At 44.1% G+C, this 23679-nt stretch overlaps 1 protein-coding gene across 1 annotated transcript in view; it reads left to right on the forward strand.

The window, feature by feature from the left end:
• Positions 1-364: 364 nt before the first annotated feature.
• KIF5C (kinesin family member 5C) overlaps positions 365-23679 on the forward strand; it is a 151252-nt gene continuing 127937 nt past the window's right edge. The window contains exon 1 of the mRNA XM_036254866.1: positions 365-504. Coding sequence (XP_036110759.1) covers positions 379-504 — 126 coding nt within the window. The 5' untranslated portion in view covers positions 365-378. The remainder of the gene's footprint in view (positions 505-23679) is intronic.

Here is a 23679-nt window from a genome sequence, read left to right on the forward strand (position 1 = left end):
CGCCGGAGCCCTGGGGGTCTGAGCCGGGCGAGGCTCGCTCCCAGTGCATCGCCTGGTCCGCCGGCCGCGTGGTCGCGGGCAGGTGGGCCTGGGGCAGAGCGCAGGGCCGGGGCAGGGCCAGGGAAGGCAGGTCTGCAGCCGGCAGGGCCGAAGGCTGATAGACTGCCACCTACCTGGTCTCGGAGCGGCAGGAGCTGCCCATCCTCCGAATTCGCCATGACCTGCTGAGAAGCTCCGTGGGGGCTGCTGGAGGCGGCCTCGCTGCGGGCAGTGTGGTTCGCGGCCTCCTCCCTCGTCTGCCGAGCCCCGGCCCCCCACCCCTCCCTGCGCCCCCTCCCTGCGCCCGCTCCCTGCGCCCCCTCCCTGCCGCCGGCCGAGATGGCGGATCCAGCTGAATGCAGCATCAAAGTGATGTGCCGGTTCCGGCCTCTCAACGAAGCGGAGATCCTCCGCGGGGACAAATTTATCCCCAAATTTAAAGGCGATGAGACCGTGGTCATCGGGGTAAGTGGCCAGGGCATCCAGCCTCCCCTCCTGTTTCGCGCTGCAGACCAGCGTCCCGACGCCCCAGACCGAGCATCTCTGCTTGGGCCGCCCCTTCGGACATTCCTGCGGGGCTGCTTTCTCCCGTAGACTTGACGAGAACCCCCTGCCCCCACACCATAGTTCCCTCCGGGGTGGTGGAGGGGCGGTGGAGGGGCGACGCGGGCGGAGGGGCGGGCCCCAGGTGGTGGGGTGGGGGTGGGGGGCGAGGAAGGGTTCGGCGTCTCCATTGTTCGCGGGGTGGGGGCTCGGGTGGGCCTTTTGTTCCCACCCGAGTGTTCATGTCTTGTGGGTAGTGTTCAGGTTACCCGTAAACTGAGGTGCTCAGGCTCCTCTTAAAGTATGAGCTCTGCAAACCTACAAATGATTCCAGGGATCAGTTCGATTTATCGAACATTTTGCCTTTTCTCACGATCTTAGCAAAAGAAGAAGAAAAAAAAAAGGTACTGGAAAAATTCTAGCCTCGTCTCGGAGCCGTGTAGCTGCCCCCTGCCCCCCCCCCCCCCACGGCGTTTCACCTTGCTTGGCGAGCTGAAGGAAGGCGGGGGATGCAGGGAACACTGGTGGCCTTGCTGTCCCCGGGAGGCCTGCTGTGTCTCCTGCTGCTTCTCAGCCCAGGCCGCCTTGGACGTGGAGCCCGGGTCTGACCCCTCCCGGATGGGGCGACTCCCCCACTTGGTGTCCACAGATCCTCGGATGTGCTTCGTGCTGAGTGGAGAGGAGGCTGTGTGCCCACATCTGTGGGGTTAGGGGGCCCAGAGCGCACCCCAGTAGCCCCACTGTGCAAAGAACAGAAGTTACTTAGTGTGGCTAGGGCACCCCTCCCTCTTGATTTACCCTCTCCCCCCCCCCCCCCAACCAGCTGGGGCTGCCGGTGCAGGGAGGGAATACCATGAGTTTTTAGTTCTTAAAGGAATATGTCCGCTGAAATGAACCAGGCTTGTCCTTCCCCCAACCCCCGTCCCTTCTCCACCCCCCTCCACTGTCCCCAGCATGAGTAGCTGCTGGTGCCCTCTTTGTATGCGAGTCGCGTGGGGAGAGACCGAGTTAATGGGAGCCTCCGGATCCCCTCTGACACGTTCCTGGCAGCCCGCTGGAGGCTGCTGATGCAGCCTTCCCGTCCCCAGCATTGATTAAGTGATGTCATCCCGATCACTGAGCATGCTCCGACTCCTTCTCCCTCCCATTCCCCCGAGTGGCTGGTGTATTTAGGTCAAGTGATTGACAGGTGACAATTTACTGAGGGTCTCTGCCAGAGTCTGCAGGCCTTTCTCAAACTAGAGGCCAATGTTTGCCTGCTCAGGCAGTTCCAGCGTCTTCGTCAAGGTTGAACCGCAGCGAAGGGCCCCTGGGACTGGCAGGTGCTAAATGTATCAGTAGGCTGAGCACTCCTCACTAGGGTTCTCAGGCAAGGCTCTGACCTTGGCATCTGGGCTTCATCTTGTACTGTACCTCCCTTAGGAAGGCAGCTCCCCGTGACGACCTTTTCTCCTGTCCCCATTTTCACATTTATCAGGAAACTGACTTCTAAATGCTATGTGGATGGGTGTTCTTTCTGAGAGCTGACCTGTGAGGGTCAGAAAGAGTTTTCACTCTGTGTAATGTTAAGTTGAAGAGAAGATGTATGCTATGACTGTTGATAAGGAGGAAAATTCTGTAATTTATGGCAGATATGGGATAGTGGTATATCCATGGCCAGTGCATGGGGCAAATAGCAAATTGTTTGGGTTACACCTCTCAGCTGGGATCAGCCTAACTCTGGGCTTAGAGTGGGAGTTATGGGACATTTAGTCCCTGCCCCTTGCCTTGTAACAATTTTTTTAAAGAAATAATTGTGCTGCACTAGAACACGTTCTGGTGACCCTATCCCCCACCCCCAGGGTTTAAAGAACAGCCTGGAGAAGTTTGTTCTTTTTCTCCTCCTCCTCCCTTCTCTTTCTCTTTGTCTTCTGAGAGCAATAGACCAGGACTAACAAGGTGGAGTAATACAGGGTGGGGCAAAGTAGGTTTACGTTGTTGAGTATGTGAAACACAGAGTTTATTCTTGTATTTTGTTTATTAATTATTGTATTATTTTCCATATGAACAATTTTACCCAGCCTGTATATCATCCTCTGATCTGTGTGCAAGGCAGCGATCCTTAATTTTAGGGATCTTTCTTTAATATTATGACATTACTATGACTATGTATTTCCCATCGAAGTACATATGTTATTGACCAAATAAATGAAAACAAATTATATAAAATAAATTTCACCATAATTATTTTACCATAATTTAAACAAAAAATTGTGTATGTGAATACACATGTAGCTCTTCCACTATAAAGTTAAATTTTTGCTATAATTTTTACTATAATCCTTTAATACAACCAAGTTTTCAGTTTTAAGATAAATTTCTTGTTGAAACAAATCATTCCTATAGAAAGGTGCTACCATAATTGTGCAGCTTGATGAGTTTTTATAAAGTACACACTCCCTTGTAATCGCTTCTCAAACTAAGAAACAGACATTTCCAGGACTCCCGAAGTCCCCTCGTGTCCCTTCCTGCCTCTGAGTCCTCCTGCTTCAGGGTAACCACTATTCTGACTTCTAAGGCCATAGATTAGTTTTGCTTTTTTTTTTTTTTTTGAAACTTTATATACATGAAACCAAGCAGCATGTCCACTTTTGTGTGTGGCTTCCTGTGCTCAACATCATGTTTGTCAAATTCATCCACGTTGTGGCGTGTGGCAGCAGCTTGTTCATCCTCATTGTTCTGTAGTACCCCATTATATGAATGCAGCAAAGTGTATTTGTCCATTAACTGATGGTAGGCATCTGGATAGTTTCCAATCTGGGGCTAATATGGACAGAGCCGCTATGCACATTCTTTTATACACATCTTTTGGTGAGTGTGGGTACAGAACAGAAAACTGCCAGATGCTGAAGGGTGTTGGGACTTGGATTGGCATGTGCTAGGACCCTCCCTCCCCATTCCTAATTAATAATGTGTAACTAAGGGAAATGACAGGTCTGGCAGCCTCTATCACGCTTTGTACACTGAGTCAAATGGCTCCCCTGTCAGTTCATTTGGAACCAGCCCACGTGGCTCAGTTTCAGATGGAAACTGCCTAAGGTGGCTACTCCTTTCCTTGCTTGCAGGGGTGCAGATTGTGGGGATGAAAACCCCAGAAGCATCCAGAAATGCCAGTAACCTTCACCCCCAACAGAGACCATTAAAGAAAGAATTTCTGTGGAGTTAGCTCTTAGTCCAAATTCAGAATCCCAGAAATTCTTTTTATTTTTGAAAGGGGGTGTTTTTTTTTTTTTTCTCTTGAAAGTCATGTTCAGATCTTAAGGGAATGTATGCTAACAGGGAGATTTCGCGAGTGGAGCTTCTAGATTTCTCTGTTTGAGGAAATGTCCTGTCTTGGAGGAATCATCTCCACGATTCTTGCATTGTTTTAACTCCTGGGCTGAGCTTTCTTTCCCTGACCCCCCCCCCCCCCCCGCCACTCTCTCGCCCCACTTTGAACCCATATAGCATTTATTTTGTATATGATCATATAATCTTTTGCCTTAGATTAATTATTATTAGTTTTGATCATTTGTCTAGTGGCATTTAAGCCATGTGCAGAGAGAGACAAGGACCTTCTGTGTTTTGTTTCTCTGTGGTCCTCAGGGCCTTCTCCATAGAAAGCACTTAATACATATTTATTGATCTCTTTGTTGACTCTAGAAGTCTTGATGCATCTGTGTTGATGGAAACTGTCTTGGAGAGTTCCCTGTAAAATTCTTTGAAATGGACTTTCACACTTGAGTTTCGGGCTTTCCTTTCGTCTTCTGGTTCAGAGTCCTGAGAAAGGAGGACTTACGGTTGCTTCCTCCTGCCTCTACTTCCACAGCAAGTCTCTCTCATCGCCTGTTCTACCTCCCTCATTCACTTTGAAGGGCCTGTGAGATTATATTGAGTCCACCCCAATAATCCGAGATAATCTTTTTTTTTATCCTCACCCGAGGACATTTTTGCATTTATCTTCAGATAGAGCGGGAGGGAGAGAGAGAGAGAGAAACATTGATATCCAGAGAGACGCATCAAGTGATTGCCACCCAGACGACCCCAACCAGGGCCGGGGACAAACTGCAACCGAGGTATGTGCCCTTAGCAGGAACCGAACCCAGGACTCTCTGGTCTGTGGGCTGATGCTCTAACTGCTGAGCTAAACCTGCCAGGGCCCAAGATATCTATTTTAAAGTCAGCTGATTAGCAAACTTAATTCCATCTGTGAAGTCCCGTTTACCCTGTAATGGTCACATAGTCACAGATTTCCAAGGTTTGGAGTGTGAACATGGTTTAGGGCCATTATTCTGCTTACCACATACTACCATTAAACAAAAAAGCTCTCATGCCCCTTCTACCCCTCTGTAGTCAAACTTTCTCCCCTCTCTTAACCCCTGGCAACCATTTATCTGTTCTTCCTCTATAATTTTGGCTTTTCTAGATTGTCATAAAAATGGAATCATGTGAAGTATCATTTTGAGTCTGGGTTCTTTTACTTAATCAACTCTGAGCTTTATGTTGTTGCATGTATCAGTAGTTCGTTTTTTCATTGCTTAGTAGTATTCCATTAGATGGGTATACCATTGTTTGTTTATCCATTCATCTGTTGAAGGGCATTTGGGTTGTTTCCAGTTTGGGATGGTTATGAATAAAGCTGTTGTACACCTATGCATGTAGGTTTTGTGTGAGAATACATTTTTATATCTCTTGGGTAATTACCCAGGAATGGGATTGTTAAATAGATTCTATCATAACTCTATGTTTAATTCTAGGAAATTGCTAAACAGCTCTGGTGAGGTAACTCAGTTTGTTAGACCATTGTCCTCATACACCAGTGTTGCAGGTTCAATCCCTGGTCAGGGTACATACAAGAATCAACCAATGAATGCATCAATAAGTGGAACAACAAATTGATGTTTCTCTCTCTCTCTTTTTCTCTCTCAAATTAATAAATAAACATTTTAAAAAAGAAACTCAAACAGTTTTCCCAGGTGGTTGTATCCTTTTGCATTCCCATCTAAAAGCAGTAACATTTTAAGTTAGGGTTTAAAGAGTCTATTCAACCACTTTGTCTAAGTGAATATTAATAGTGTTTAGTAGTGCTGAGATATAGCAGTTCTCCACTCCTCTGTGCCCTAAACCAGAGATGTTTATATCACCCGAAACTGGATCAGTGGTTCTCGGAAATGTGCCCTCTGAAACCCTGCAGTGAGTGAGCACGGAGAGTAGTCATGATCTGGCATGTGTTAGTGGAGGCTGCTCACTGCAGTGAGCACACAGTTGGTGCTACGTAAATGAATGGAGGAGGTAGAGGCACCAGGGAGAGTCAGACAGGACTGAATATGAATTCGCTAGCTAACTGTGAGGCTTTTTATTATTATATTTTTCCATTTTAGAGTGGGGGGGAGAAAGAGAAACATTGGTATGAGAGAGACACATCGATTGGTTGCCTCATGCACACTCCCTTACCAGTGCCGAGGATCAAACCTGCCCCCCAGGTATGTGCCCTTGACGGGAATTGAACATGCGACCCTCGGTGGTGCAGGCCCATGCTCTAACCACTGAACACACCAGCCAGGGCTAGTGGTAAGGCTTTTCAAAAGCTGCCTCACTTTTATGGGCCTCAGTTTGCTCATTTAAAGTAGGGATAATTACTCCTGTTTCAGGGTCATTGGGATGAAGTGAAATGAAGTGGTCAAAACAGAATCTGGCACAGAGAAATGCTCAATACATGATAATTATTTCCCACATTTACTAAATTCCCTCGTTTTCAGAATTATCTTTGTTCTCCAAAATTACTGCCCTTCACTTTGGCTATATCCTGACAACCCTTCATACACCCTCATTTCTTAGGCATTTGTTTACACTGTTCACCCCATTTTCCTGCTTGGAATAGCCGCTCTTCAGCTTATTGTAGAATTTCTAACCCTCCATGAGGGCAGAGCCCCTCCCGTTTGCTTATTTATAGACTGTATCAGCTGTTCCTTTCATCTGCAATGATCACATACAGGATTGTGTGTGGGGGTTGTGTGTCCTCCCCATGTAAACGATAAGCTTCTCAGGGACAGGAGCTGTTTTTGAACATCTTTGTCTCCTTCACTGCAGTTGTACAGTTGCTTAGTAAGTATATCTTGATTATTGAGGGTTCCTTTCTCTCCTGTTTCCTGCCTGGAATCAGGTTTCTGTAATTGCCAGTTTCTGAATTATCTAAAATAACTTGGGTATCGCTGGGGATTTCCCTCTGCCTCCACCTGAGCTTGTCTCGCCCAAGTCCCCTGTTTAATGACTGTGTTTTCCATTCTCGGCTCTTCTCCCCACTTCAGTAGGAAACCTCCTCCACCTTTGGATTCCCTTTGGTCCCTGCCTCAGAATGATCACCTGTGTCACTTATTAAACAAGCAAAAACAAGACTACCTACTCCCTAATGGTTTCTCTCGAATTAAAGAAAAAGTGGCCCCTTGACAGATCCAATTGACTTTATTGTTCTCGGGCTTTTCATAAAGTCTTATTTCTGTGGTGAAGAAAGCTCCCCTTTAACCCATTTGCTGCTCATCAGTCACGTTCCTTTTAGGAGGAATTGAGTTGTTGAGTTTGTGGTTATTTGCAAATATCGCAGAGAGCCTGAGAGAAGATGGAGTTTTAGATGTGTTAGGATCTCTCCCCAGCACCACCTGGGCACGAGTCAGGCGGCCCCAGACGAACTCCAGCTCTGTGACCACTGGCTGTGTGGACTTGGGCACATGGCTAAAGCACACCGAGTTCCAGTCTCCCGGCCTGGGAAGCAGGGAGAAGAGTGTTCCCCACGTTCTGGGGCTGTGGCACCGACAGGAGGTCCTGCGGGTGGAGCCGAGCACGGGGCCTGGCAGGCGGCAGGCGGCAGAAAGCGGGTGCTCCTGTGAGACCCTCGGCGGCTCTTCCTCTGTGCTCCTGTCAGACCGACTGATCTTGGAAAAGCCCCGACCCTTCACAGTCTCCCCAGTGCCCTCAGGTTATGGTAACAGAAAATTATTCTGACACTTGTAAAAATAGTAAGGAAGACGACTGTGACTGACAGATGTCAGCGCAGCACTGGTGCAGTAGGGGAGAGACATCGGCTCGACTCCAAATACGAGGACAAGGGGAGCAGGTTGAGGGGCTAGTGGGTGGACAGTTACTCAGAAGGCACAGCAAGGGGGCAGAGAACTCTTGCAGAACTGACCTAACAGGCTTCTTGCTGAAGGCAGGCCAGATAAGCGAGGTATCAAGATGTTGGTATTGAGGTATTGAAGGTGATGAGGTAGTAAGGGTGAGGGGTTCTCTACACCACCTTAGCAGGATTCTTGCTAAAACTAGACTCTGCATGGACAGACGTGGAAGTCCAAGGTTGACGCTCAGTTGAGAAGAGGTTCTCAGAGGAGCGTGACTCAAGTTTGGTCCAGGAGTGAGTCTTTGTCACGTGGAACCAGAAGTGTCAGTGGGGCCTGCCCACCTTCCCAACCTCACTTCATGTTCCATCCGTGCTGCCATTTCTCCAAGTGATCAGGCTGCTCGATACCTCCCTGCCAACAGCTGCCCACATCCCACGTGCCTAGCATGAAGGTCCTCAAAGCGCACCTGCATGGCAAGCATCCCTTTACCTTTAGAATCTCATCCCATGGTGCCTCCTCTGATTTTTTTCTGACCAGTCCTTCTTCCCTTCAGTCTTGGCCAGGTTAGACCCTCCCTCCTGTGAAACCTTTGCATCATGCACAACTCCTGGTTGAATTTCCCTGGTACTGCATTTATTTGGGTATGTGTGTCCTTTCCTCCAGTAAGACTGAGAACTAAGGTGGTTTTCAGCTATTATTTATTTATTTCATCTCCAAGGCCTGGAACAGTGCCTGGAACAGTAGTTGCTCAGTACAAGATGTCTTTTTAAAGAGGTGGAAGAATGCTGACTCTTCTAGGCTGCCAGATGTCAGCCTGGTGTTATTTGATGTCCGTCCAGCTCTGGTAACTTGTTTTTCCTACTTGGGCATCTTCATGGTTCTATTATTACTGTTTTAAAAGTAATAGCTTTTTCAGGGGTTCTGATAGATTTCATGGTCATTGTGGAAAAAACTCAAACCATTCAGAAAGCATGGAGGCAAAAATCACCTTTAATTTTACTAGCTAGAAAACACCATTATTAACATCTTATTGTTTATCCCAGCTCTTCTCTATTCATAAATGATACATTTGTTTTAAAACAAAGATATGATTTTATAAAATCTGTTTTGAAACCTACAGTATGCCTCAGACATCAGCATTTTTAAAGGTTGCATGTAATTCCATCATGTCTCATCAATAAACCAGTCCCTACTGATAGACACTTGTGTTTTCCTTTTCTGTTATAAACAAAGGTGTGATGAACATCAGTGTCCACATTTCTTTGTGCACTTGCCCAATAATTTTGTTAGGATACATCTCTAGATCTAGGATGGCTGGGTAAAAGGATATAGATGATTTAAGGCATCCATAGTTTTTGAGAGGGAGCAATTCAGAGATGATGAACTGTCTTGTTTTATACTATCACTTGTCTGCTTCCCCCATGGAATCGCTGCCTTTTTGTCTCATAAGGTATCCATCCCTTCATACCTGAGCTAAACTAAATTCTTACAGTGGTGCTTTGTCACGCACTGTTAACTCATAGATGCAGAACACGGCAATGCCTTCAGACTTGATTCTGTAGGGTGTTTCGTGTCAGTTTCAATATACTGAAGGATGTTGTTTCTTGTGGTGATCGGGAGCTAAATCTGTCTCTTGAGGCAGAGAGAGATAAGAGGCCAAGATTGTGGTGTTAAAGAGAAAAGGAGGATGGATGTACCCTTTCTCCTTGGCACTGACACTGGATGACCTGTGATATCTTCTGGGTAGTGATAAGTTGAGAAGGGATAAAATAGCCCCCTCAAAATTGCCCTAAAAAGAGCCCCCCCCCTTGATTACTTGGTACTCTTTAAAAAAACCCATTATATGAAATTTCAAAATTACACCAAAGTAGAAAGAATAACAAAATATACCCCCATGAACCAGTTTTAATCATCATCAACTGATCCATTGGCCAATCTTATTTTTTCTATATTTTACTTAACCTTTTCCCCCCAAATCACTCAGTTGTTTTAAGGTGGAATCTTTTTTTTTTAAATTGATTTTATTGGGGTGACATTGGTTAAAGTGAAATATCTCACACTGTTTTATCCCTAAATTATACAAATATCTTTAAAAGATCAGCACTCTTAAAACCACACTCATATTTTCACATGAAAATATGAACAATTCCTTAACGCCAAATATCCAGATTGCCTCATAATTCTACATTTGGGTTGCTCTCATCAGAATATTAGGTGCTATTAATTACAAGTGAGGAGAGAAAGAGGTGCTCATACATTTCCCTCTTGAAACAGGAGGGCAGCTTTTGGTATAGAATCTAGTGGCGGTAGAAACACAGAACAGCCAGGGCTAATCAAGACTTCCAGCCCATCTCCCTTAACCACGGTCACGACCAGTTATCTTTTTAATAAACCAAGGCTGGCACTGCAGTGTCACCCAGAAAAGCTATTTAAAGACCTTCATGCTTTATAGCTTTTTCCTGCTGCCTCTTTCCCTTGCCTTGTCGGCTGGCATCAGCTTCAGGGAGGCCGGCAGAAGCATCACTCATTGGTCTTCCAAGCTCAGTGCTCACCCTTATTAGTTTGGTACCCACTATATTTTGGGCAATTCTCTTAGGTGTGTCTGTGTGTATTAGTATTTATTACCTTTTTAGTCAATGAATACTATCCTGATGCGAATTGAATACTGGAAAATAAATCCACAGAGCTGAAGGGAAAACATACAGGTGAGAACAGAATTCAGTGCAACACAGTTCTTTGAGGAAGGAGGTTTGTAGTTCTCTTTTTCTTACGTCTTTTCTCATAAAAAAGAACAGACTTTTGAAGGGAGATATGCTTGGGGAAAAAGAGCAAGCATCCCAGTAATTTATGGTTTGACTTCCTTGACTGCAGGACACAGCATGGTTGGAGGAGCTGCAGATCAATCAGATAATTTTACAAATATTTTAGTTAAAGATCTTGGTTACACAATTCTGGGTTGACAAGTCTCAGGGATTCTGTCTTTCCCAGGCTCCCTCATAGAGTGATCTCTCCCATTTCCACATCTCATTTGGCCTCTCGAGGAAGTGAAGAACAGTCTGCTTCAGCTCTCTAGGAGGGTAATAGTTTTTTTCTGAGCGAATGGTCTGGCACCTCGCTCCTCCAAGATTATTGATTTTCATCCGGGAACCTGGGGAAGCAGCAACTCCATCTGACATCAGAAACTTGTATTTCTCTTTCATAGTCACCTCCCACCCCACAGAGAGAAACAAATGCCGATCTGACTGGTCAGCGTCCAGCCTCTGTTTGTCCTGGTTCCTGGTGGCAGAATCTCATGGGAACTGGTCAGTTCCTTCCTGTGTCTGGCCTGTGTGGTAAGCCAGCCTCCGCAGGCTCTGGCTTCCCGCTCTGGCTTCCAGGGACTTTTTAAAAAATTTCCTCTCTGTACACTGCTGAGTGGATATGTTAGGTTGGATCTACAGATTCGGGTTCACGTGGGCTGGGCTCAAGGTTCCAAAGAGGTTGGGCTTCGGCATGGACCAGTGGTGAAGTGAGGAGAGTAGGAGGACTTGGACCAGCTTGGATACCTGCTGTGTCACTGTTCCTGAGCAGAGCACACTTGCCCACCCAGTGACGAGGAGTGGGCCGACTGTTAGGGGAGTCTGGGTCCCTGGCATTCCTGGGTCCCTGGTACTGATGTCCTCATGAGAGCATCCAAACCTTGTCCTAATTACTAATAGTTTGTTTATAGAATATTTGTGAAAAGTAGACTTTAGAAGGGAAGTGTTTAGCTCCTCCATAATAATTACTAAGCAACACAGCCTACTAATTATCTGTTCAAACATGTGAGGAAAAAACACCCAAAGTACTATATTCTAGAGCAGTGATTTTCAACCAGTGTGCCACAAGAATTTTTAAAGCACGCAATACCTGACTATTTAGCCAGGGGCACTGACCTCTTTTTCCTTAGATTATCAAATTTTAAAAAAAACATCAGGCAACACAACATTAGACATCTGGTGTGAATGAATCAAAATTATACCTATTTTTTTTTTGTCAGAGCGGCAAAAAATATATTTTTTGGTGTGCTGCCGTATTTTAGTAATTAGTTAATGTGTTCCACAAAATGAAAAAAGTTGAAAATCGCTATTCTAGAGTAACAACGTTTGTACATGTGTTTGTTAAATGTTTCTTAATAAATATGGCTCTTGATAAAGATTGGCTTAAAGATGTATTTTAAAGAATATTTTCTGGCCTAGACATTTATCTAAAAGAGCTTATAAAGGAGAAAATATATACCTATTTAATACTTTACTTTCTTAGTTCTATGAAAAACAAATATAAAGAGGTAACATACAGATTAATGGAAAACTTGAGGTTAAACGAGTTCTTTATTGCTATGAAAAGTGTTTCCTTTTATAAGAAGTATTTGTGCTGTAATATTGTCCAGAATGGTAGCCACTAGCCTCATGTGACTGTTGAGCACTTTGCAATGCCCAAGAGGTGACCCAGCGCCCTATCTTTTGAAAAATTAGTCAAAATTAGAATGTGCAGTAAATATAAACTGTACACTGGTTTTTGAAGACATAGTACAAAAGAAGGAATGAAAAGTATCTTATTTTTATGTATTCATTACGTTGAAATTATAATATTTTGTGTATATTGGGTTAAATAACATTAATAAAAGGAGTTTTTTCTTTTTACTTTAATGTGACTACTAGAAAATATAAAGTTACATGTGTGACTTGCATTTCTGGCTGGCTTATTTTTCTTTTGGACAGTGTTGCTTTTACATCAAGACCCTGGCATTCAGATTGTTGTTGCATTTATTAACTTCGGTTCCATTCTGGTGTGTTGAGTGAGGGCTTATTGTGTGTTAAGATCAGTGCTAAGCATTTTGGATGAGACCAGATCCCTGCCATCAGTAACCATCTATATAATGCAGTGGTAGAAAGCACGTTTAAAAAAAAAAAAATTGGCATGCTGAGTGTCCAAAGACAAGAGGAAACAAAGTCTTGGAGTTAAAAAGAGAGTGCAAGTGTAGTGTGTCCATGGAAACCAGCCTCAGGCAGAGGGACCATTTGATCCTGACCTTGATGCAAATGTGAAGTTTGCTTTTTAATCTTCAGTCACTTTGCAATTCTAGGTGGCTGCTTTACAGGATTCCGTCCGAATATTGTTGCAAAAGGATGTGAGAAAGGATGTGTTTCATAGCCTTGTGTGTCTCTCTTGTCGCTCCTTGATCCCCCTCAAGTATTGTGACATTGAGGGTCGCGGGGCGGGGGGGGGGGGGCTCCTGGGAGGATCAGCCCACCCCAGTCCTGTAATTAAGTACCAGCTAATATGTGGCAGCAGGTTTGTGATGCATTTGTAGTGGGTGAAAAATGTCACGGCACTGCCCTGTTGCCTGACTCCCCCTACAGTCGGCCTGGGGACAGGACACCGGGCCTGCAGGTGGGGGTGGGGGTGAGGTGGCCCTGCCCCCTGCGCCGCTTGGCTCACCCTCCCCGGGCCTGGCCGGCGGTTTTTAATTTTCAGGCAAGGAGCACCTCGGTGACTGCAAATCTGCCACTTACCTGCTGTCGCTGATGCTAGGAATGACGAACCCTCTAGTCCTGGAAATGCTCTGTGCTGAGCACAGGCGCTTCTCGTGAGGTCCCTCCACCCCGCGCAACAGAAGCGCCCCCAGGAGGACGGGTGGGAGGGGCGCTGTGGGGGGAACCGGGGAACCGCTGCCTCTGGCTCCCAGGTGCCTGCTCCTGGCGTCCGTGGGGGAGAGGCTCCTAGCAGGTAAGGGCCACACAGCTCTTTGCAGGAGTTGGTTCTGACCTGGAAACACTCTCACCCCAACTCATGTCCCAGTTTGTCTGATTTAGCACAAAATTGATTTTTACTCCGTTGTAAACGGCGAAAATGCTATGATAGTAACACGAAAGCCCAGCAACAACCAAATCGACCATGATCTCACCACCCTGTCATCCATTTACATTTTTATATCTTCCCTTTTCTTCTCTTGGTTGATACTTTCTGTTTTAAACACCAGTTGTTGTTGTTTGTTTAATTATTTACAGAGAAAGGAAGGGGGGGAGGAGAGAGAAACAATGATTTGTTTTTCCACTTATTTATGCATTCATTGGTTACTTCCTGTATGTGCCCTACTGAGGATCGAACCCACAACCTTGGCATGTGACACTCTAACCTACTGAACTACTTGGCCAGGACCTGTTGCCTGATACTTAATATTTGTTAAAAATGTGTATCTAACTATAGATATACAGTTCTGCCTTTTTTTTTCTTTTTACCTAAGTTTACTGGATGTAAAGTTTTCCATGTTGTGTAATGCCTTCTTGATTCTAATTTTAAGTGAGACTTAAGTGTCTGTTGGGCTGACAGTGTACAAACGGCTAACCTGTCCTGCGTGGCGGGTGTTCAGACCTCCTTCCCCTTGCTCCGGTGATGGTTTAGTGAACATCCTCACACACAGAGCTGTTTTCTTTGTGGAGTTATTTCTAGAGGATATATTTTCTGGAAGTGAATGTGTTGGATCCAATTCTGTGAACAGTTTAATCGGTCCTATTAAATATTATCCTGTTGCTTTCTATAGGGGTTTACCAGTTCCTATGGCCTCTGGGGATGTGTGAGCATCCTGTATGGCAGTGAATTTATTTTCGGATTCATGTGTCTTGGGTTTTGTTCCAGGCATTTCCTCTGATTTCTATGAATTTTAAACTAATAGTATAACTGTTTAGTGATCTGTTTTAATTTGGAATATTGCTGTCATGGGCATTTCCAGCATTAGGCTGGTGGGCAGGGCAGGGCAGGGCGTCTCCTGGGCTATATAAAGGAAGGAAGGACTTGAAAGGGTTGCCGCACTCCACCCCCCAACATCCATCAAAGGAATTGATTAGAGGTGATGATTTACATGTGGTTTTAACTCAGGGCTCTTCTCACATGCTCACAGATACAGTTATTCTATTGCATTTCATGAGCTTCTGACCTTCTCCGTCCTAACAGCAGCACACCGGGATACCCTTTGCTAGATGCATCCGGTAGAATCCATCCTTCCTGGAGTTGTGGCACCACACAACGGCGTGACTCATGCTCTGCTGGGGATACATGCTCCAGGGACCGGCAAGCTCTTCAGTTCAGTGGTAGCTCCTCACCAGGCTCAGCATCCTGTGGGTATCACTAGCTAACCCAGGGCTGGGACAGGAGAACCTGAATAAGATAAACAAAAAGAAAGGCAATATGAAGAGGAAACCTGGGCCCGACAGAGAAAAGGAAAGGTGTGCTGTGGACCCCCTTCCTGGGTGTCTTTGTTCTCTCAACTTACCACAGAGGACATGACACATTTCCTTTGTTACAAAATGTACTGTGAATATAAAGTACTGCTTTCTATTGCATAGGTTGTCACTCGTTTTTGATGCCTTAATTATTATGTTGAGTACCATTTATTTAAGGAACTTAATGATTTGTGAAAATTTTACCTGTAAGTCTGGTTAAATCATAGGTTTTAAAAGTATGATAAATTTGTACACACTCATGCTATAAAAATTAAAGAACGCAGAAGGAGATAAAGAGAAAAGGAAGGGTGGGATAGAATACCGGAAGAACATATTTAAGGTGATCATTATGTGTTCAAGGGAGAGAGGCAGCCTGAGGGCCAGGTTCAAGAGGCCTGAGTATATGGAAATAACAAGGTGGTCAGATTAGAATAGACAGGATGAAATTAGATGTGGAGGGTCTTGAGAATGGGCTAGAGGAGTTGACATTTGATCTGGTTGACTTCATACTCTACTCTAGCCTATAGCTGGTTCAGAAATACTCCTACAGAACATTTTCCTGAAATGCATGTGACCCCTGGCCTCAAAACAACCCTTTTCAGGTTCCTACGAAGGCGGGTAGTGTTGAAGTTTGCTTTTCACAGTTCAGTACCTGGTAGCTCAGTCAAAACATGCAGTTCTTGTTTGTTCCAAACGAGTCCCAACTGTTTTGGCCTCTTAATTTATCATCAAAAGGATTAATATATTATATCTTGTTTAACCCCAATATTAGGGGATGAAGTTTTCCTTGCTGCTGGCTAGCATATATGGTTCACCAAATTTCAAGGACTGGGTGCATAGTGAACATAACTTAAGCCATCTTTAACAATGCTTTTCTGACGAAATAGCTGTTTCCTGGAAGACTTTTGCATTGCAATTAATAACTATCTAATCAATAAGTTCCTTAGATAAATAGTATTCAACATAATTTTGAGTACCATCTAATTTTGACTATTGTGCATGTCAGAGGCTCCGCAGTGTACAACAGTAGTTTCATATCTGTTGGTGTGCATATTATAAGGGAAGAGATTATAGGAAACCACCATATAAAGTGGCTTAATTCTGGGAGAAATTATTATTATTATTATTATTTTTGATATGTGCCCCTAGTGGGAACTGAACCTGGGACTCTCTGGTCCGCAGGCTGAAGCTCCAACCACAGAGCCAAATCGGCCAGGGCTGGGAGCAATTCTTTAGCACTAAATTTCCTTCCTGAAGGAAAGTGAGTGTGGGCAGGTGGAGAGAGGTGCTTTTAACTTGGATGCATATTTGGACAAAATGGATCGATCTTTTTAAAGTTCAGGATAGCCTCTTTTTTTATTTTCTATTCGCCTCACCCCAAACACAACTCTAGGCATCAATGTGTCAGTACAGCTATCAGTTAATAATAGAATGTCTTGATTAGCAGAACTACAGACAACCTGTATGTTATAGCTCTTCTTACAGACCCATTTGATGAAGAAGAGTAATTTTCTTCTTAGACCAGTGAGATTATATTCTTCCCCTATTGCTTATAAAATGTCATAATTCTAACAGAGTAGGGACAGCATATAATGAAATGTGCTTGACTTAACATTTATGCAAGTCTTTACATACATTCACCCATTTATTTTATTTTATTATTATTTTTTATCCTTACCCAAGGACATTTTTCCATTTTTTGTTCAGGTGTGGAGGGGGGGGGGGGGAGAAAGAGAAACATCGAGGTGAAAGGGACACATCGAGTGGCTGCCACCCGCACGACCCAACCAGGGCGGTGATAAACTGAAACCAAGGTACATGCCCTTAGTGGGAACCGAACCTGGGTCTCTCTGGACCGCAGACCGATGCTCTAACCACTGAACCAAACTGGCCAGTCTCACTCATTTATTTTAATCATACCACCTGATGAGGTAGATACTATCATCACAACCCTTCTCCCATTCCACAGATGAGGAATTTGCGGAATGGAAAGGTTAAGTAAATTTCCCAAGGTCACACAAAAGTAAGTTGTGGATCTGAGATTCAAACCCAGGCAATGTGGCCCAAGAGTCATTGCTGTGCTGCCTCTACAATGTTGGTTACTGTCAGGAGTTGAGAATGTTCAGGTGCACCACATGTTCTAAATTAGAATTCCTCTTGGCCACGCATCCTCTGAGTTATTCCCTGATAAAAGGATTTGATGTCAGTTAAATGTAGGCAGCTGGTGAGATTCTCTGGCGGACTCCCTCTGCCTGTGCCCAGCCTCAACAATACTGCGGTAGATAAGCACTCTTAGCTTTGTTTAACTTGGTGTTTACCATTAGCAACCCGTTTGGGAACTGCTGTAGGAGAAAGGCTGTGAACTTGGGCTGCAGAAAGTGGAGGTTATGTTTCTCTCTGTTGATTGCCCTTGAACTGATACCAAATTCTGCATGAAGGTCAGAATCAGCTCTTGTTATTGCTGGGATTTCTCTCTGAAAGACTGTTTAGGACATTCCACAGAACACACTGCCAGCCCCTCAGGGTGTGGTGCATTTGCTAGGAAACCTCATAGGCTAGGCTTCTGGATGTCTTAGTGTATTGCAAACCTACATGGTGTGTCCCCAGCGAAAAGGATTATGATGTTTTTCTTATAAAAACATGTGTTCACCCTGCTCTTCTGTGTCTTAAAAGGGGAGAGGTTTATGTCTGCGTCTTGGATTTCTAAGTCCATCTGTGCATTCAGACATCACTAAACTGTCATCTAAAAACTTGTCAGTAGATTTGAAAAGATATGATATATCATGAAGATAACTTTTTAAAATTCCTCACCCGAGGATATTTTTCCACTTATCATTAGAGTGGGAAGGAGAGAGGGAGAGAGAAACAGAGAAACATCAATGTGATAGAGCCACGTCAGCTGGTTGCCTCCTGGGCCGGGGATGAACTCATGAAGATAATTTTTATCTTCTTCAAATAATGACAGTTTTGTTTTGTTTTTTCCAAAACACGTACTTTTTATTTCTTATTTCTTTCCTTACTGTATTGAATAGGACCTCCAGGACAATCTAAAATAAAAACAATAACAACAAGAATCTTTTTTCTTGCTTTTAAGCATTGTTTGATGTAGGTGTTTAGGTGTTTTATTACTAAGGTAAGGGAAGCACCATCTATGTCTAGCTGTTGTTTTTTTTTAAATACGTTTTTATTGATTTTTAGAGAGAGAGGAAGGGAGAGGGAGATAGAAAGATCTATGAATCAGCTGCCTCCTGTAGGACCCCTACTGGGGATCAAGGTCACAACAACAGGGGCATGTGCCCTAATTAGGAATCCAACCAGTGACCTCTTGGTGCAAGGGTCAGTGCTCAGCCACTGAGCCACACCAGCTGGGCTGTTAAGTTTGTTTTTGAATCATGAATAGGTGTTGAAGACCTTGATTGCTTCTTGACTGGATTGTAACTTGGAAAAAATTCTCTGCTTGCTCTCCACTCCCTCTAGTTTCTTGAACACTGTAGCTAAAGTCTTCCTTCTGAAGCACTACTCACAATATGTCAATTCTTTTTTTTTTTTATCCTCACCCGAGGACATTTTTTTTCCCCCATTTTTTGTTCAGATAGAGTGGGAGGGAGAGAGAGAGAGAGAGAAACATCGATGTGAAAGGGACACATCGAGTGGTTGCCACCTGCACGACCCAACCAGGGTCGGGGACAAACTGCAACCGAGGTACGTGCCCTTAGCGGGAACCGAACCTGGGTCTCTCTGGACCGCAGGCCGACGCTCTAACCTCTGAGCCAAACCGGTCAGGGCACAATATGTCAATTCTTTACTCAAAAACTTTTAAGACATTTGCTTACTAAAATAAATTTGAACTTCTCAACTTGGTTCCTGAGATTCAGCAAAACCCTCCACAATATATTCCCTTCAGTCTTTTACCATGATCGCTCTACTTCATTTTTCTGCCTTTCTCAGCCCTAACTTTTTACTACATCCCAAAATTAGTCTGCACCTTCACTCTTTGGGCTTTTTGTTCACGAGGTTCCCATCTCTTGGAGTGCCATTGTCATTTGCCTGTGACTCCTGAAATTCTCACCCTAAAACTCACTGTGAGGCATTTCCTTTTGTCCTTCCCTGTGTAGAATCATCACACATAAGAGTATAAGTTCCTCTTGGGCAGGGGTTTGATTTCTCCCCTCCCCACCCCTGCCCTTCCCTCCCTTCCTTTACAACTTTATTGAGCCATAGTTGATTGACATTGATTTATTTGCATATTCTCACTATATGAGTCATAATGGGGGCATAATACATGATGGAACGAGTGAATGTAACTGAAAGAGTATTTCTTATGGTACTTATTGCTCATTTTTGTAATTATTTTTGGTTTCATTGCCCCTCTCTTTCTCCCTCCCTCAGGGAGCTTCTCACTCACATGTTTCTTTTGTGAAATTCACCATTGTTGGACCAAACTGCATACAGGCATTCCTTATGGAGCACAATCCACTTATTCTATTCTCAACCAACTCACTGTCCAGTAAGAGACAGACAGACAGACACACAGAGACAAATAATGGCAGTATTACTAATAAGTGATTAAATAATACTGAAGGTTTATTGAGCATATACATCTTTAAGGTTGGGGCAAATTTAATAAAGTGGCTCAATTTCGAAAGGATACAATTTGTTTTGTATTGATTGTCCAAACTGTTTCATTCTACTCAGTTGGTCAGTTGGCAGACCCAAAAAGGAAAGAAATGAGAGACTCGTTAAGTATAGAAAGTGATTGCTTTTAAAGGATTTCCTCTTCTACTGAAATGTAGAAGCCACACACAAAATACTTTTCTCTTGATTCGCAACTTTCTAGTTTTATAAAATTATTTCAATTTGAACTGAAAACCGGCATCATAAAGAAGGGTAAAAGAAATTCAAAATTAAAGACATTAATATAAATGAACCATGCTTAAAATTCTGTTGATAGTCCTCATCTCTGAAAGGGAAATGTCTTTACATTTAGCCAGATGTAATTTACTTAAAGTGCCTTGAAAGGAAAAGAAATAAGAAACTTCCTTCCTTGGAAGTCTGTTTCCTGGCGTTTTCCTAATAACCAGGCTATAGTGTGATTGAATTATTATTATAACCCTATAGCTATTATTTTCATTTCAAAAGAGTGTGGGTTAATTTTAGCTGGAGCTTACATTTCAAATAAGCTTTTGTGTAATATGTATAATAAATCAGTACTGAACCACAGGGTCTGAGGATTAAAATTATTATAGATGAACCAATGAATTTTTCTTCAAGATGGTCAATTATTCATCTGAGCTTATTACTCAGGAAAATGGAGCAGGGAAGGGAAGGGAGATTAAAGAAACAGAGTAATCACAAAGGTTCAGTAGCTTCTTCTTGCTTCCTTTAATTTTTGACTTTTTATTCTAAATATAACTATTATGTATATACTTTAGGACAATCAATAAGATTTAAGGAGATAAAATTTGGAAAGTAGAAATGTCCCATATCCCCTCTCCCCTCTTCCCTGAATAACTGCTGTTACGTGATGGGTGTTCTATTATTCCAATATTTTAATTTTATAAGTTCAATTATGAAACACTTAATATATGTAAAAGAATATATATAACAAAAATAAGTTGTGAGACATCCTAAGAAAATTAACACCCCTGAGGGCAACATCCACCTGTGTGTGCGTGGGTCCCTGCAGTTACCCTCTCATCCAAGGAGGAACCTTAATTTTGCTTTTATCATTTCTCTAATATTTCTTATGGTTTTACTGCAAACATTTTTTTAACCCTAAATGATATATTGCTTAATTTTGCTTGGTCTTGAATCCATTGATTTTTAGGTAGAATGGAAGGAAGGGAGGGAGAGAAAGAGAGACAGGCAGCAATGTGAGAGAGACACATCCGATTGGTTGCCTCCCACACGACCCCAGCCAGGGTCAGGGGATCAAACCTGCAACCCAGGCACGTGCCCTTGACTGGAAATTGAACCCACGAACCTTCATGATCGTTGGGTCTGAGGGCTGACACTCTAACTACTGAGCCAAACCTGCCAGGGCTACTTTTTTTTTAAGGAAGGGAGAGGGACAGATAGAAACATGGATGAAAGAGAACATTAATTGGCTGCCTCCTGCATACTCCCTACTAGGAATCAAGCCCACAACCTGGCATGTACCCCGGATGGGAATCGAACCAGCCACCACCTCTCAGCGCAGGGGTCGATGCTGAACCACTAAACCACACCGGCAGGGCCAAGAATCTATAAAATATTTATAAAAATACCATGTATATTTTTCTGCGACTTTCTCTTTTTACATATATGTTTCTTTATTTTTTATCCTCGCCCGAGGACATTTTTGCATTTATCTTCCCCAGAGTAGAGTTCTTGGGGAGCCCTCTCAGAGGGTGGCCTCTGTGAGCATGAAGACAAGGGAGTAGAGGGTCCATGTAAGAGGCATGCCAGCCTTTTCCAATGGGGGGCATTGTTGGGCTCTCAGTCCCCAGTACTGGCTGTGGCTTCCCTGACAGTCAGGTGCTGCTGTCTCTTGGAGGTAGCCGAGTTCCGTGGCAGTCGGTGTTTGGATAATCAGAAAGGGAAACGAGGCGAGGTGAGCATACTAAAGGGATTTATTTTATTCTCTTGAATGAGAACATCCTAGACATGCTTGTGGTTTGCGTAAAAAATGGACGATTAATGTTCCTCACTTACCTAGAGGTTCCTTAAAAACGGGTTCAGCAGATATCCTCCCCAAGTAGTGGGAATTTCTTCCTCCTGAATTCTGTGAGGTTGTGTCTCCCCTTCTCCTCGTTACCCTCAGGTGCAGCTCCTGCTCTCCTGGCTACATGTGGATGGTCCTGGGGCAGAGAGCAGGATGATTTCAGGTCCCAAGGAGAACGAGTGGTCTAACAGCCGCTTCACCCTGCCCTGCTTCAAGCCTGGCTGGGACCAGTACAGAAAAAATTAGGGTTGGTAGCTGCCCAGAAATTGGCTGCTCAGTCAGCTTTATTGAACCATTTTTTTACTCTTCAGGTGCCTTGTTTGTTCCTTGGAAAGCTATTCTGCTGATTTTGTGATTTTTCCCATTTGCCTTTTCTGCAGCTCAATTTTCAGTATTCCCCAAAGAGGTCTCTTTTTTGACAATACTTTCTACTTCTCAGACCTTGAAGCAGATGGTTTTCCTGGTAATTTATCTCCCCTCATTCCTAAACTCACACTGTTGTGGACACTGTTCCATACCTTCCGTCCCCCACCTGGCCCCTGGTTTCTACTTAAGGTTCAGAGTGCGGTGCGGGAACAGGGAATGTCGTCTGCGAACCTTTCATGGGAAGCCCGACAGGCCTCTGATTTGTTTTCGAAACCTTGGAAATCAGCTCTTAAATTGTCCCCCATTCTTCCCTTCAGCAGCAAAGGCAGATAAGTGACAATACGGCCCCTCCCTGTCTGCTGACAGAATCCTGAGCGGCTCTTCTCCGTCACAGGGCTGGTCTGCCTGTGCCTCTTTGCAGGCTTGCCGCCTCCTTTCTGACGGTCACTTTCACTGTGAAATGAAGTTTGCATTTAGTCACTTCCAGAGCAATCTGGGTCAGGGGATCGATACTTTAACTTTCCAATTACAAACTGCCTAGGGGAAAGGCCTTAACAAATATTTAATTGGTGCTTTCTCAGTAGATACCAGAGAGGCGCTCGTGACAAAGAATGGGGCTTGAGTTTACAGATGGGGGGTTCAATTCAGTGGCCATTGTGCAGTGTTGGAGGGTAAGTACAGGTGTGGGACCACAAGGAGGCGCCTTGTCCAGAAGGGGGCAGGTGTCTGGGGAGGGAGCTGTATTGGAGGGGCCTTCACAAAGGGGTGAAATATCTTATGAAATTCATTACTAGTCCCTAACGGGAATAGGATGTCATTATAGCATTAGATTGTATAACAAACCATGCATCATGGTGACAAATCAAAAGGGAGGTTGATGAGATGGGGTTGACTGGAAAGGGACACAATACGAATATTATATTTTAGGTGATGGTAACATGGGGGTACATGATTTTCAAAGTTATCTAGTAGACTACTTTAGATCTATGCATTTATTATATGTAAATTAAATGAAATTAATTGTGAGAAACTATGTCCTGATATGTGGAAAGATCTTCAAGCCACATTACGTGAAGAAAGGAAGATGGAGACAGGTGTACATCACATGTCACTCTTTATGGCTAAGCGTGTGTTTGTCTGCTTCTGCGTGGACACAGAACTCTGGGAAGATCAGCGAGGGACCAGTGGTGGTGGTTGGCCTGGGGAGGTGGTGAGTAGCTGGCAGGTTGGGGACAGGAGGATGGGGTTACAAGGGAGAGTTCTCATTGTACACCCTTTTATACTTTTTGGTGTTTGAATCATATCATCGTATTTATAGTCAAACATTTAAAAAGAAAACATTGAAATAGTACTAGGGAACTTTTAAACTGAAGATATAAATTATTTCATCCTTTATAGCAGGTTATTTACCAATTAAATGTTTTTGAAGCAACTTCCTCTCAGCACTGTGGCCACTAGCCGGGCGTGTGCCCCATGCCAAGCACCCACAGCTGCTCCTGCCAGCACAGCACGCCTTCCCACCGGCCCCCAGCTCCCTCCTGGTGCTCTCTTGGGCACTTCAGAGGGGACATTATTTGCCTTCCCTTAAGGAGTCTGGACAGTGGCCTGTATGAGACATGGCCTCAGTCACACAGCCTTTTCTTAAAGGGTCAGTAAC

Source organism: Molossus molossus, unplaced genomic scaffold (genome assembly GCF_014108415.1).
Source record: "Molossus molossus isolate mMolMol1 unplaced genomic scaffold, mMolMol1.p scaffold_m16_p_11, whole genome shotgun sequence".
Classification (NCBI taxonomy): domain Eukaryota; kingdom Metazoa; phylum Chordata; class Mammalia; order Chiroptera; family Molossidae; genus Molossus; species Molossus molossus.